Source organism: Meles meles, chromosome 21, assembly GCF_922984935.1.
Source record: "Meles meles chromosome 21, mMelMel3.1 paternal haplotype, whole genome shotgun sequence".
Taxonomy (NCBI): domain Eukaryota; kingdom Metazoa; phylum Chordata; class Mammalia; order Carnivora; family Mustelidae; genus Meles; species Meles meles.
In genome coordinates, this window is record NC_060086.1 from 12,813,853 (window position 1) to 12,828,627 (window position 14,775).

At 46.9% G+C, this 14,775-nt stretch overlaps 1 protein-coding gene across 3 annotated transcripts in view; it reads left to right on the plus strand.

Moving 5' to 3' along the window:
- Nucleotides 1-14,775, plus strand: part of RNF216 (ring finger protein 216) — a 146,570-nt gene that overhangs the window by 112,941 nt on the left and 18,854 nt on the right. For all 3 annotated transcript variants that reach the window (XM_045993528.1, XM_045993530.1, XM_045993529.1), the window contains exon 14: nucleotides 13,383-13,480. In XM_045993528.1, coding sequence (XP_045849484.1) covers nucleotides 13,383-13,480 — 98 coding nt within the window. The remainder of the gene's footprint in view (nucleotides 1-13,382; nucleotides 13,481-14,775) is intronic.

A 14,775-nucleotide genomic window follows, 5' to 3' on the forward strand; every position in this document is an offset into this window, starting at 1 on the left:
AAAGGGTATGGGCACATAGGGGTTCTTTGGGACTCACCTACTCAGACCCTTGTAGAGAGAATCCTCTTCAAGTCAACCTCTCTTTACTCTGGGCACATGCCACCAGTCCCTGTCGTCGCCTCCCAGGTGATCTCCTTTTACTGGCCTTCCCACCTCACTCCAATGGCCTGGAATGCTTTAGGCCAGACATCACAAAACTCATTTCCTCACCTTCCTCAGATCTTTCCTTAAATACACCTTCTCAGGGAGGCCTTCGCCAACCACCCACTTTATAATCGTGAAATATCTGTGTACCTCAGCACCCCAGAATATTCTTCCTTCCTGTAATTATCTCCTTAGCACATAAAATCCTGTCTTATATATATTTTACTTATTTAGCATAAATAAGTAAACTTTTTTTTTTAACATAAATAAGTAAACTGGAGTTACCCCCAGTAACTCCCATGAAGGCAAGGGTTACATTTATTCATTTTTCTTCCCCAGTGCCCAGAGCAATAGTCATAGTACCTAGTAGGAACTCACCTATTTGTCTCAAATTTCTATATAAATATCCACCTCCTGGCATTGATTTTTTTTTTTTAAGATTTTATTTATTTGACAAAGAAAGAGGACAAGCAGGGGGAGCAGCAAAGGGAGAGCGATAAGCCCGCTCTCCGCTGAGCAGGGAGCTTGATGTGGGACTCGATCCCAGGACTCTGGGATCATGACCTGAGCCAAAAGCAGAGGCCTAACCATCTGAGCCACCCAGGCGCCCCCTGGCATTGATCTTGTTCCTATTAAATGGGCATTCGTGAGAAACAGTGAAATCAGTATTTGAGTAACTTCGTAAAGGGATTGGTATTTTTGTTACTCTGGTAAAGGTAAAATCCCAGAAAGTCTTTACATCCCACTTTATCTCAAAAGTCCTGATCCCCAGGCACCTGGGTGGCTCAGTGAGTTAAAGCCTCTACCTTTGGCTCAGGTCATGATCCCAGGGTCCTGGGATCTAGCCCTGCATCAGGCTCTCTGCTCAGCGGGGATCCTGCTTCCCCCTCTCTCTCTGCCTGCCTCTCCACCTTCTTGTTATCTCTGTCTGTCAAATAAATAAATAAAATCTTTTTTTAAAAATAGTCCTGATCGCCGTAGCAGAGTGAAAAAGCAGACCGCTGTGATCATGATGTCGCTGGTTTTCCCAGTCTGGATTTCTCAAGCATTGCCCTCTACGGGGCAGGGTGACTCTGGAAATCTTGGTGCCTTTTTAGCTTTCTGTCCTAGGGGGCAGCATTAGCACAGAAACCAAATGCGAAGCCGCCCGTTCCAATTTGTCACTTAATCCTAGTGAATCTAAAGGAAAGGAATGCTTGGCTTCTTCCTAATCTGCAGGAGTAAGGTTTAGAGATTTCTTTTTTCAAAGTCAGCTTGTATCTAGAAATGGGAAAATACGCATCCAAGACACACAGGTTTAAAAATTAATATATGTATATATAACCTTCAAAAAATAATAACAGTGAAATCTTTCCCAGAGAGGTTTTTTCTTTTTTTTTTTTTTTAAGATTTTATTTATTTATTTGACAGATCACAAGCAGACAGAGAGGCAGGCAGAGAGAGAGAGGGAAGCAGGCTCGCTGTCAAGCAGAGAACCCGATGCGGGACTCGATCCCATAACCCTGAGATCATGACCTGAGCCGAAGGCGTGGCTTAACCCGCTGAGCCACCCAGGCGCCCCGAGAGGTTTTTTTCTTTCTTTTTTTTTTTTTTTTTTTAAGATTTTATTTATTTATTTGACAGAGAGAGAGATCACAAGTAGGCAGAGAGAGAGGATGAAGCAGGCTCCCCGCGGAGCAGAGAACCCTATGCGGGGCTCGATCCCAGGACCCTGAGATCATGACCTGAGCTGAAGGCAGCGGCTTAATCCACTGAGCCACCCAGGCGCCCCCCGAGAGGTTTTTTTCTTAAGTATTGCTGCCCAGAGGTGTTGCCTGGCCATGCCAAGATTTGAATTTCTACAGTTAGAAATCAGAAGGTTGGGTGGCTCAGTTGTTGAGCATCTGCTTTTGGCTCGGGTCTTAATCCCTGAGTCCTGGGATCGAGCCTCACATCCGGGCTCCCTGCTCAATGGGAAGCCTGCTTCCCTCTCCCACTCCCCCTGCTTGTGTTCCCTCTCTCGCTGTGTCTCTCTGTCAAATAAATCTTTAAAAAGAGAGAAAGAAATCAGAAGGTTCTTCTGCCTCAGAGGGATGATTTACTTTGAGAAAAAGAAATCCCTATAAGGAGAGCATGACTTCTTATGGAGATGTGATGTCATCAGATAATTACAGGACATCATTAAAATAATTAATGCTCGCATTGCGTTCTTTAAGAAAAATAGCCCCGGGCAGGCTTGGACTGTCTTTGTTCTGGTAGGTGAAAGCTAGGAACCTGTGGTCTGACCTCAGGTGCTAACTGACCTTGAGCTCTGGGTGGTTGAGGGAGAGAGCCAGGCTGATGGATTTTTCAGTCCTGACTTTCTCACAGACACAAGTTAATAGGCACTGCTGTTTGCAAAGCACCTCCCCAAAATGAGAGATCCGTTTCCACATACTGAAGTTATAGGTGAAAGGCAACAGAGAACATCAGAATTGAAGTAGATGGAGTGCTTTCTCAGGCACCATCTGCAGGCATTTGACCATTAGTTTCTTGGTAATAACTGGTTTTTATAATTTTGTGCACATAACCTGTGTCCTTAAGGCACAAGCTGTAATGACTTAACCTGAAAGGGTTTTGGTTGTTTTTTTTTTTTTTAATAATATTGATTTTTGGGGGGTGCGCCTGGGTGGCTCAGTGGGTTAAAGCCTCTGCCTTTGGCTCAGGTCATGATCCCAAGGTCATGGGATCGAGCCCAGCGTCTGGCTCTCTGCTCGGTGGGGAACTTGCTTCTCCCTTTCTCTCTGCCTACTTGGGATCTCTGTCTGTCAAATAAATAAAATCTTTAATGATGATGATTTTTAAGTTTTATTAAATCCAGTTGATTTTTTTTTAAGTAAGCTCTGTACCCAACGTGGGACTTGAACTCATGACCCTGAGTTTGAGAGCCATATGCTCTACCGACTGAGCCAACAAAGCCGCCCCCCCAAAATGTCTTATATAGAGTAAGAACTTAATTTTCTCATGAGCTTATCATTGTACTTTCCGTGATTATAAATATGAAGACCTGATAAGGAGGAGATAATGTTCTTTGGGGAAGGGGCTCATTTTACTAAAAGATTTCAAATGCCTTTTTTACATATAAAATGCAGAAGTCCCAGGAGCAAGGGTGGGAGGTGTATTTGTAACTCCAGCATGCAGAGGAATGTGCTTTGTGTTCACTAGCCTTTATCTCTGCAGTTTGTTATATATTCACTACCTCCTGTGGGTCAGACCTAGTGCATGACCCTGGAAATCTCAAGACACCTGAGACCTTGTGTGCTAGGCTGTAAGCACCTTGTGATCCAGAATTCTGCTGGTTTATTCACCAGTGCAGTCCCATGTGACACAAAATATAAAATTGATTAATTGAACCTTCCGCTCCAGGTCTGTCTGTAGTGATCAGCAGAGCGTAGTCTTCGCCTGCAAGCAGGGCTTGGCTCCTTGGAGATGTGATGTAATCAGATAATTACAAGACAGAAGTGCTGTTACAGAGTGGGAGCCAAGCGCTCCAGGAGTCCAGGGGAAGAGTGCCAACTCTCACCCAGGTCTTTTGGGTCTTGCAGAGCCCCTAGTGTTTGAAATGAGAACTGACGGGTAGGTGTTGCCAGAAGGAAAAGGACATCTCAAACGAGCATTGCCAGATTGAGGGTGTTAGGTGTGTGTCACTGACTGGAGGCCAACCGTGCTGGCCCTGGACTCCAGCTGTGGATCAGCCATGAGGCCCCCAAGGGCTGCTTCTCTGAGTTCCTCTCCCGTTCTCCCTCCACCCCCTGCTTCCACGATGCCAGATTCCCTTCAGGTTCACACTGGAACGCCACCCAGGCTCGAGGCTGTCTTTCACACCACTGTCAAAGGGCGGCCTCCCACCCCCACTCGTGCCTGGAGTGTTCGCGGTCTTCCTGCAGAGTGGACCTTTATCTACTTGTCCGTCAGAACATAAACTGTGGAGTGAGACCTCATTTGTTTATTGATCATTCACTAGGAATAGAGTCTGGTCGAAGTGTCAGGCTCACTCTCAGGAGGTGTTTATTGAAGGAGGCAAGGGAGGGAAAGGGGGGGGAGTGTTACTCTTCCTTTTAGCGCAGAAATGTCTCCCTTACCAGTCTCAGTGGGAATAAAACTTCACCAGAGCAGTGATGGAAGGATGATGGTCTCAGGCACTGTCATTAGCAAGTCTCTGTACAGCATTGTCCTGGCCACCTTTGGGGAAGTTAGTGGCAGGTGTGTACAAATGAAGGCCCAGGGGCTGAGTGACAGAAGGACCAAGTAAGTGGTACTTGGTTCCGGTGCGGAACACTCCCACTGAGCCCATTTGCACATCTAATGGGAATCTAAAAACACATTTCCTCCGGTGCCCCACCAGACCTGCAGCTGGCCAGGGGTAGCCGGAAAAGCAACTTCCTCGTTTGTGTCCAGTCTAAGATTGCTATGATTTGCAGGTTCCTATCATTATCATTAAGAAATGATATCCTCGGGCTTAATCCTGGCCCACCCTGCCTCTTGCTGGGCCATTCCCAGCTCTCCAGGAAGCACAGGGAAGCAGGCATCCTGCACAGCTGCAGCTTCTTGTCCGCGCCCTCCAGACCCTGACGCTTGGCTCTCTGCGGCTTTGCCGCGCTTTCATCTGCTCTCACACAAGATGCCCATTGTAACCTCAGGGCTTGTCTCATAGCCTCGTGCCCTTGGGTTTTCCAGTAAACAATGACCTGTTCTTGCTAGCAAACCCCATGCTGGCAAGCACTGAGAACACAGTGGTAAGAGCAAGTGGATTTGGAAGCAAGCAGACGGAGTCCATAGCTTCATGGCCTTAAGCAAGTTAATTTGCCTCTCTGAGCCTTCCTTTTCTCATTTACTTTTTTAAAAAAGAATGGAGGAGTAACTTGGTCAGTTAAGTGTCGGCTCAGGTCATGATCTCAGGATTGTGAGATTGAGCCCCTCATCAGGCTCCACGCTCTGCTTGGGATTCTGTTTCTTCCTCTCCCTCTGCCCCTCCTCCCTCAAAAAATACAAATAAATTTTAAATTTAAAAAAGAATGGAAATAATGGTCTAGTACTTCCTTGTCAAGTTGATGTGAATGAGCTGTGTGTGTAAAGCACCGCATGGTGGAAGACATACAGGTTTAGAACCTTGAGCCAGTGCTGGGGGTTAGCAGAAGGGATGTGTGAGTTCAAGACACATGTTAAAGACGCTTCCTGGGGTGCCTGGGTGGTGCCATTGGTTAAGCATCTGACTTTTGGTTTTGGCGCAGGTTGTGATCTCGGTCATGAGATCAAGCCCCATGGTGGGCTCTGCGCTCAGCACAGAGTCTGCTTAGGATTCTCCCCTCCCTCTCCCTCTCTCTCTGACTGCCCCCGAACCCCACCAGTAGTGCACATTCTCTCTTCTGTCTCTTAAATAAATAAATCTTTCTTTTAAGATTCTGTTTATTTGAGAGAGCATCAGAGAGGGGAGGGCTGGAGGGAGAAGCAGACTCCCCACTGAGCAGGGAGCCCAATGTAGAACTCAATCCCAGGACTTCAGGACCATGACCGGAGTTGAAGGCAGTCACTTTAACCAGGCGAGCCACCCAGGCACCCCTAAATCTTTTTTAAAAAGAGAAAAAAGTTGTTCCCTTCCTTAGCATCTGACTGGCTCAGTTGGTGCAGTGTATGACTTTTGATCTCAGGGTTGTGGGTTTGAGCCCCAGGTTGGGTGTAGAGATTACTTGAAATTTGGGGGAGGTGGATTGGGGTGGGCCAAATGGGTGATGGCCGTTAAGAAGGGCACTTGTTGGGACGCCCGGGTGGCTCAGTTGGTTAAGCGGCTGCCTTCGGCTCGGGTCATGATCCCAGCATCCTGGGATCGAGTCCCACATCGGGCTCCTTGCTCAGCGGGGAGCCTGCTGCTCCCTCTGCCTCTGCTCATTCTCTCTGACAAATAAATAAAATCTTTAAAAAAAAAAAAAAAAGAAGGGCACTTGTTATAATGAGCACTGGGCATTGTATGTAAGTGATGTGAATCACTAAGTTCTCCTGAAACTAATACTACACTGTATGTTAACTTGAATTTAAATAAAAACTTGGGCATAAAGTAAAATGTATTTTTTTTTAATGATGCTCCCATACATATAGACAGCATTTCAGTGGGCAACTCATGTAGAGAGCCAAAACTGGAATTCTGTCTGCTTGTCAAAATAAAGTCCTTTTCTGAATCCATATTGGAAAAGTGCTTCTCTAGCACTTTCTCTCTTCTCCTAACAAGAAAAGATAGGCCCGTTGCCATTTCCCCAGTCACAGGCCGGCCCTCCTCCTGCCAGGCTCAGTGTTGGTACAGCTTGGTTCAGGAAGTAGGTCATAGCCTTGTTGGTGGAGGGCTATGAGGAGCTCTGGCCAGGAATCCAATCCAGACCCCAGGGCATGTTTCCCTAGAAGTTATTTACTTGGCCCAAGTTGTAGTGGGGAGATGGCTGTAAGATCCTAAATCTAGTCTCCACCACCAGGACCCATTCCCTGCCTGCGCAAACAGCGTGATCTTTTGAAAATGTAACTCAGATCATTGCATTTCCCACACACGCCTTGGCTTTCCAGACTCTTCTTCCAGCCTCAGTGCCTGCAGCAGGAAGTAGCAGGAAGCAGGATTCACTGGCCACTCCAAGCCCTGCCCCTTGAGCTCCAGCCAAATCAACTTCCTCTGTGCTCCTGCAGTGAGACAGACAGGTCCTCTCCTGCATCAGAGCCTTCACATGCCGCCCCACCCACCCCCAATTCCTGGCAGACTTTGCAACACCCTTCAGGGCTCTGCTTCCATGTCACATCCTCAAAAAGGCTTTCTTGGTCTCCAAGCTACTGTAACTGCTGTTTTGCCCTTAGAGCACCTAGTGCTATTCCTCTGAAATGTTCCCATCACTGTTGTAGCCATGTCCTGTTTGTTTCGTATTTCTCTTCTTCATTAGAACATACACTTCAAGGGGTTGTTGCAGGGCGGGTGGAGGCACCTACGTGGCTCAGTCAGTTGAGCATCTGGCTCTTGGTTTTGGCTCAGGGTGTGATGGAGTCATGGAGTCAAGGCCTGCAACGGGCTCCATGCTCAGCACAGAGTCTGTCCCTCTCTCTCTGCTCCTCCCCCACCACCCACTTGCATGCTCTCTCTCTCTCTCTCTCTCTCTCTCTCTCCCTCCCTCCATATCTCTCTCTCTCTCTCAAATAAATAAATAAATTTTTTTAAGATTTTATTTATCTGACAGAGAGAAAGACAGCAAGAGAGGGAACACAAGCAGGAGTGGGAGAGGGAGAAGCAGGCTACCCGCCAAGCAGGGAGCCTGATGCGGGGCTCAATCCCAGGACCCCGGGATCATGACCTAAGGCGAAGGCAGACGCTTAACAACTGAGCCACCCGGCGCCCCTAAATAAAATCTTTAGGGGAAAAAAAGTAATGGGGTGCATGCCTGGCTCAGTTGATAGAACACATGACTCTTGATCTCAGGGTCATAAGTTTGAGCCCCACATTGGGCATAGAGCTTTCTTTTAAAAAAAAAAGAGAGAAAAACATAGAAATTGAGTCTAACTTGCTTATAGCTATCCCCAGCATCTCATACAGCATATGACAAGCAATAGGACAGTATCAGGAGTGAATAAGAGCGCCTGGGTGACTCAGTCAGTCGAGCGTCCAATTCTTAATTGGTTGTGAGATCAAGCCCCGTATCATGCTCCGTGCTGAGTGCAGAATCTGCTTGGGATCCTTTCTCTCCCTCTCCTCCTCCCTTCCTCGTGTGTGGGTGTGCTTGCTCGCTCTTTCTCTCTCAAATAAATTAATAAATAAGAATAAGTAAGTTAGTCTAAAATTAAACTTACATTCGCACCTCTTCTTCCCACCGTCACTCAGATCTGCTGCTCCTGCATCACTTGATTCAAGTTCATGTTTCCACCAGCCTAGCGGTGTCATAAATCGGAATCCCAGAATCACTGCAGGCTTCTCTCACCCTGTCTCTTCCATAGACTCTTCTAGTTGCTGCTCAGCCATCTTCCCACCTCTGGTCTAGCTTCTTCCATTCATCAAAGCTTTTGGAAAAACAAGCCCCTGGACAGATCACTAGCCTGTCTAGGTCCCTTCCGTGACTTTGCAGTATCTAGAGCAGGAGATACACAATATTGTGATTGCTCACTGCATCAGAATTGTGTAGAGCAGAATACCCCCAGTGTGTGTCGGCTACTTATTTATAACCAACTAATTTATTTATAGCTTCTGTTGTAACATACATTGCAGAAAGTACTTCGATATAGAAAGTTTAAGAGGGTGGGATGAAATTATACTTTAATTTTATTTAATGATGTAAAATTCTTTTGTGCTCATTAAAATATTACATTGTGTTTCATTTCATTGTTGGAATGTTTGGGGATCTATTTCTGCATTTTAGATACTTGGCTCTGATGGCTCTTGGAGCTGGGGAAGGCACTTCCCAGAGAGATCTCAGTCCTGATGGGAGGAGCACTGTATGCTTTGCCTGGGTGTTCTCATCCCTCAGATTGTTGTCTTCCTCAGTCACATGAAGCTGCCAACTCCTCCAAGAACTCCTGTGTGACGTAGCTCCTCCCCCTCTTCTTGGCTGTCTTTCTCACGTGTGCACAAGCCTGCATGTGTGCGCACTATTACACTGAAGCACACCATGTACACCCTTACCCTGGGAGAAACAGAAGTTCTCAGGAAAGGCCCCAGTTCTGCTGAATTTTAAATTTGCCCAGTTTTACTGTTTCTCAGGGATTCCAGCATCAGTCTCATGGTCTTAAAATCAGTCTCTTGCTAGACTAAGTTGGTGTCCATTTGTCATCTTGACCTGGAGGTGGGGAAGAAACAGTGACCTTGACAATTGAGAGACAGGTGTGGTCTGAACACACATGGCCCTGTGGCTCCTGGAGTTTGCTAAGCATTTGTGAAGAGTCCGGTTCCTGGGCCTCATCTTTTGATTTAAGGGGTTTGGGGACTAAGAACCCCACCATTTTTGGAGGGCCTGAGATAGCAGAGCTTGAGTGTCAGAGATTCTGTTTGAGTCAGCCGCAGCCTCATGTCCCATATCTAGGTCAGCAACTTCTCTGCCTAAAGAGTGGATCTGGAAGTTTTACTGGAGGAACCATTTAAAAATAAGCGAGCAGTTTCTACTGTGTTCCACTCCCTAGACAAGGCTGGAAGTCCAGCAGGTAAGACGCAGGGTGCACAGAGAGCCAAGCCACTTCAGAGTAGGCCTGGAGGGGCAGTGAGCGAGGAGGACAGTCTGGTGACTTGGACTCTTGGTCTCACCTTCTCTTGGGTTCCTGGCCAGCAGCAGGAAGCTAGCTGTGCATAGGTGAGGTGATGATGGGGGCACTGTCCGCTGGTGTTTGAGAAAGCTGTTGAATGAAGAGCTCTCAGCTCTCTGACAGGGTCGTCTGAAACCAAGCTTAATCTCCTGCCTTGCCCATAGAACAGTATTTAGGCAGCAGAAAGTGGGTGAAGGGGGAGGCTCTGGAGTGTTTTCTTTATATTGGAAAAGCTAAGGCCGAACACCTTGATGCATCTTGAAGACTAAAGGGCACCGTAAAACTTGACCAGGAATCTCTCTCTTGCCGTGAAGAACCCAGACCCACAGCAGTCCTTAGTGACCCCACCCCTGTGCCGATCAGGTGTGATGGCCAGGGTGCGCTTGCGCGGGGTATTGGGAAGTTGCATGCCGAATGTACACTGCCTTCCCATATGGTCCTCAGGACCTTCTCATTAGCCTCATTTTGAAGAACGTAATTTGTGTTAGAAATGTGCAAGAACATTTCTTCTGCCTAATGTTGTTAAAGCATTTGTTGAGTCTAGGAGCAGAGCCTCGCCGTGCTTGAGAGAATTACAATTCAGAGAAATACACACTGTGTTTATAAGAGAACGATGCTTTTTTTTTTTTTTTTTTTAGATTTTATTTATTTGACAGAGAGAGAGATCACCAGTAGGCAGAGAGGCAGGCAGAGAGAGAAGGGGAAACAGTCTCCCTGATGAGCAGAGCCCGATGCGGGGCTCGATCCCAGGACCCTGAGGTCATGACCTGAGCCGAAGGCAGCGGCTTAATCCACTGAGCCACCCAGGCGCCCCGAGAACGATGCATTTTAAAGAAACAACACAGAAAGCTCCAAATGCTAAATTCACCCAGATTGCTATTCTCCTGCCTTACGTTAATTGTGGGTTTCAATGTCTAGCTAGTTAGTCTCTTCAAAAGACATTTCCATTTTATTCTCTGGGAGCCCGGGCCCTTCAGTGAGAAACACCATGGCTGAAAATCCACCCTGGATTTGCCGGAGAATTGCTGTGATTTTGGAAGTAAACGGTGGCATCCTCTTGCTCACAAGTAACTCTGTTTGGCCAGGCCAGCTTTCTGTCACAACTGTGTCTCCCTTAGAAAATGCGTTCTTCCTTACGAAGAAGGTCCCATGAATTAATAACTGCATCACCAGGAATGCTAAAAAAAAAATGCCGCGCATTGTTGTCGAGCTGTCAATTCCTGGTGGGGGTGGCTAGGCCAGTATTGTTCAAAAGGTTAGGATCCAGATACCAGCTCATCTATTCTCCAGCTGTTGTTTATCCTCTGGTTTCCCAGAATAGTCAGGCCCAAAGTCTCTTAAAAACAGGTTTGGGGCTGCTTTACATTTTGGTGTGTAATACTGAAGTCGCTACTTACGTAGCCTCTGTTCACTGGCGGGGAATGTAGGTAGGGTACCAGAGAACATCGTAGCCCTTGGAAGCGGTGGTGTGTGATATCGAATTTCTAATGGGCTCATCTCTACCCCCACCTGCCTCATTCCACTGACTGAAGCCTGTTTACAGTCACATCCATCAAAGGGTTGTTCAGGTTCTTAGCTCCCCCAGCAGTCCGCTTCATTTGTCTATCTTTTTAAATGTAATTTGCTTTTTAATTAGGTGGTGCATGTATATAGTATAAGATTCAAAAGATGATAACAGCCTGCAGTAAGAAATCTCACCCCTGCCTTCCAGCCACTCGGGACAGTCAGCACTACCAATTTCCTAGGTAACCTTCCAGGTTCACTGTGCAGGGTCGCTGTATTCCCCCCCAGCACCACCGCCACCTCCACTTTGTTCTGTAGAAATGGTACTGTCTACACTGTGCGTGCTGTTCTGTGCCTTGTTGAGTCATCTCAGCAGTATATGTTAGAGAAAGTTCAGTAGTGAAGTAGCGAATACACCGATGGGAGTGTTTGTAGAATTGACATCAGGATATAATCTAGTACGTCTTCAGTCTACCCCTAACCCGGCCACTCCCAAATGCGAAACACTGACCCCCTCAAGCTCACTACCAGACATCACCAGTGGTGTCCCACAGATGGACGAGCCGCACCTTTTCCACTGTTGCCAGGCTCCGTCTGTGTCTTGGGTTGCACGAACTAGGAACCGAGAAATCATCCTGACACTTTCCTGAGTTCTCTCCAGTCAGCGAACTTTCCTTCCTGCCTTCACCCACTTTCTTGGTCTGGGCCTTTCCAGGCTCTGTACTGGGTGACTTTCTCAGTTTCCTGAGTGTCTTTGGCATGTTCATTCTTTCCTCCCTCCAGGCTGTTGTCCACACATAGTGATCTTTTAAACCAGATAGCTGCTAATGGTGTTTCCATGCTTCACACTTCTTGAGGCCTTCATGGCAACCTTAAGACAAAGGCCAGACTGATGGCCGCATCCACACGGCATGGTCCCTGCAGGCTTCACTGGGCCTGTTTTCACTCTCTGCCATCCAGCACAGGAACCAGACTTGCCCAGCTTCGTCTGCCAGAGTATTCTCTTTCTTTTCCTCCGTCTGGAATGCTGTTCTCGCTGTCTTTGACTCATCTTTCAGAACTCAGACTCCACTTCCTCAAGCCTTCACCATTCCCCTCCGGAGACTAGATCAGGTTCTCAGTTAAAGCTGACGACACCCAACTTTTCCTTCATTATACTTAACAAGGTTGTAATTTCCACTTGTGGAAATTTAATTGGGTTAAAGGTTCTTTAAATTCTTGTTGTGGATGTGAAATAGTTCCTGCCGCATATAAATTTTCTAAAGTAGGAAAGCTTCTAGAATTAAAAGTAGTAATTTTTTTAAATTCATGGTTATAAGGGAGCCTGGGTGGCAAAGTTGGCTAAGTGTCCGACTCTTGGTTTCAGCTCAGGTACTGATCTTAGGGTCATGAGATCAAGCCCTGTGTCAGGCTTGGCACGGAGTCTTCTTGAGTTTCCCTCTCCGCCTCCCTCTGCTTGTACTGTTCACGCACTCACTCGCGCTCTCTCTTAAATAAATAAATCTTTTTTTTTTTTTTTTTAATTAGGCTTATAGATGGGGTTAAGCTGTGGAGGTTGATATCTGTGTTTACAAGTAAGGGACGACTGAGGGGGGGTATTTCTCGTAAGGACCCCTACTAATCCTAATCTAGACCATTCTTCAGTTCAACAGATGTAATCTGTGTCTGGCCAACATTGGAACACTGGGCACAGGGATTACAGAAATTAAGGAGATCCAAATAGACCCTGCCCTCAAGCAGCTTATGGTAGTTCATTTTTAGAAACCCAAGTTCAGGAGCACCTGGGTAGCTTACTTGGGTAGGCATCTGCCTTCGGCTCGGGTCATGATCTAAGGGTCCTAGGATCGAGCCCCACATTGGACTCTGTGCTCAGTGGAGAGTCTGCTTCTCCCTCTCTCTCTCAAATGGATAAAATCTTTAAAAAAGAAAAACTCGGGGCACCTGGGTGGCTCAGTGGGTTGGGCCTCTGCATTCGGCTCAGGTCATGATCTCAGGGTTCTGGGATCGAGTCCTGCATCGGGCTCTCTGCTCAGCGGGGAGCTTGCTTCCCCCTCTCTCTCTCTGCTTGCCTCTCTGCCTACTTGTGATCTCTGTGTGTCAAATAAATAAATAAAATTTTAAAAAATTTTAAAAACTTGCGGTCACATAAGTCTGTCTTCTGTGTTTGGTTCCCCCCCCCTCAGGTGACTCCTGGCATTTTGAAGGCCTTTTATCAATTGGGTGATGGGGAACCCCCATTTTTGGGGGGGCTCTAAGGAGAAGGAAGTTTCCCCCATGCTTTCTTCTCACGGTTCTTATCTTTTCTCTTGAGAGATGTCTTTAGAAATACCCTGCTGGAAGGGGAGAGCCATCTTCAGGAAAACTCAAGCCACATGAGGGTGGTTTTGCATTTCCTGTTGTTGAACAGAAGCTTGTATGGTGTCTTCTCACCAGGAGCTGTCTTTGTGTCTCTCCTCTATCCCCAGGAAACCTGTAGGAAGTGTCAGGGACTCTGGAAAGAACACAATGGCCTCACCTGTGAAGAGCTGGCTGAGAAAGATGACATCAAGTACCGAACCTCCATGTGAGTAACCTCAGGGGCTTGCAGCTGGTTCTCAGCTCCCCCATTAGCCTGCCCTTTGGCCAGGGAGAGCAGTGAGTGTTGTGGAGAGGAAGCTCTCGGGCCACGCAGATCTAGAGTGACCTCAGGAAGTGACCATAACTCCCTCTGTTTCCTTATCTTTTCAGCCGCATAGAGCTGGTCCTGGAGTCAGTGCCCAGTGCACGCAAGTTCAGTAAATGTTCATTCGTCTTCTCCTTCTGATCCGAATAAATAGGCAAATCACACATTTTAACTGGATTAGATTGCACTAATGTTGCTTACATCCATGTTTCCTATAGGATACTAGTGGCCTGAGACATTAAGCAAAATTATAGCCTCCAGAATGCAGAATAATGCCATCAGTAATAATAAGCACCATTACCATTTAGCACTCCCTGTGTAGCTGAGCACTTTACAAATATTAACTCATTAAATACGTTGGCTTAAATAAGGCCATTTCTTTCTCCTATAATGGCCCAGCCTTGCCAGGCAGATCTTTCCCATGAGGTCGCTCAGAGACCATGTTCCTTTATCACGTTGCTTCACCATTCCCGAAGGTGATATTCTCATCTGCATGATGGTGACTAGAGTGTAACCACATTTGTACTCCAGCAAAAGGAGAAAGAACAAAGCTGCCAGCCAGGCATCTTTTAGGTTGTAAGCAGAGAGAGAGAGAGAGAGAGAGAGAGTGTGTGTGTGTGTGTGTATGTGTGTGTGAGTGTGTGTGTGTGTGTGTGTCCGTGCCTGTGACTTCTCCTATCCTATCGGACTAGACTGAGTCATGTAGCCACAACCTAGCTTCAAGGCAGACACCATATGTAATCTCTAGCTGGGTGATTCTACATCCAACTTAAATTCAAAGGGTGAGGAGTGGGTTTCATTACTAAGAGAATGACATGGGAAATGACTATTAGGAGAAGTGAATAGTCTTCCAGTGTCCAGCACAACTAGGTACTCTGACCCTCATTTTATAAAAACGGTACAACAGGCAGAGCCGAAGAAACTTGCACATGACCCTGCAAGGTAGTAAGTGGCATAGCGGGGCTTGAAATCTGAGCAAATAGTTTCCCAGCTGTCCTTTACCACAGATTTGGTAGGCAGACTAATGACCCCACAAGGATGTCCCTGCCCTCTGGAATCTGTGAGCCTGTTACCTTTTATGGCCAGAGGGACTTTCCAGATGTGATTAAGGTTATGGACCTTGCAGTGGGGAGATGATTCTGGTTTATCCAGGTGAGTCCAGTCTCATCACATGACTCCTTAAAAGCAGAGAGCCT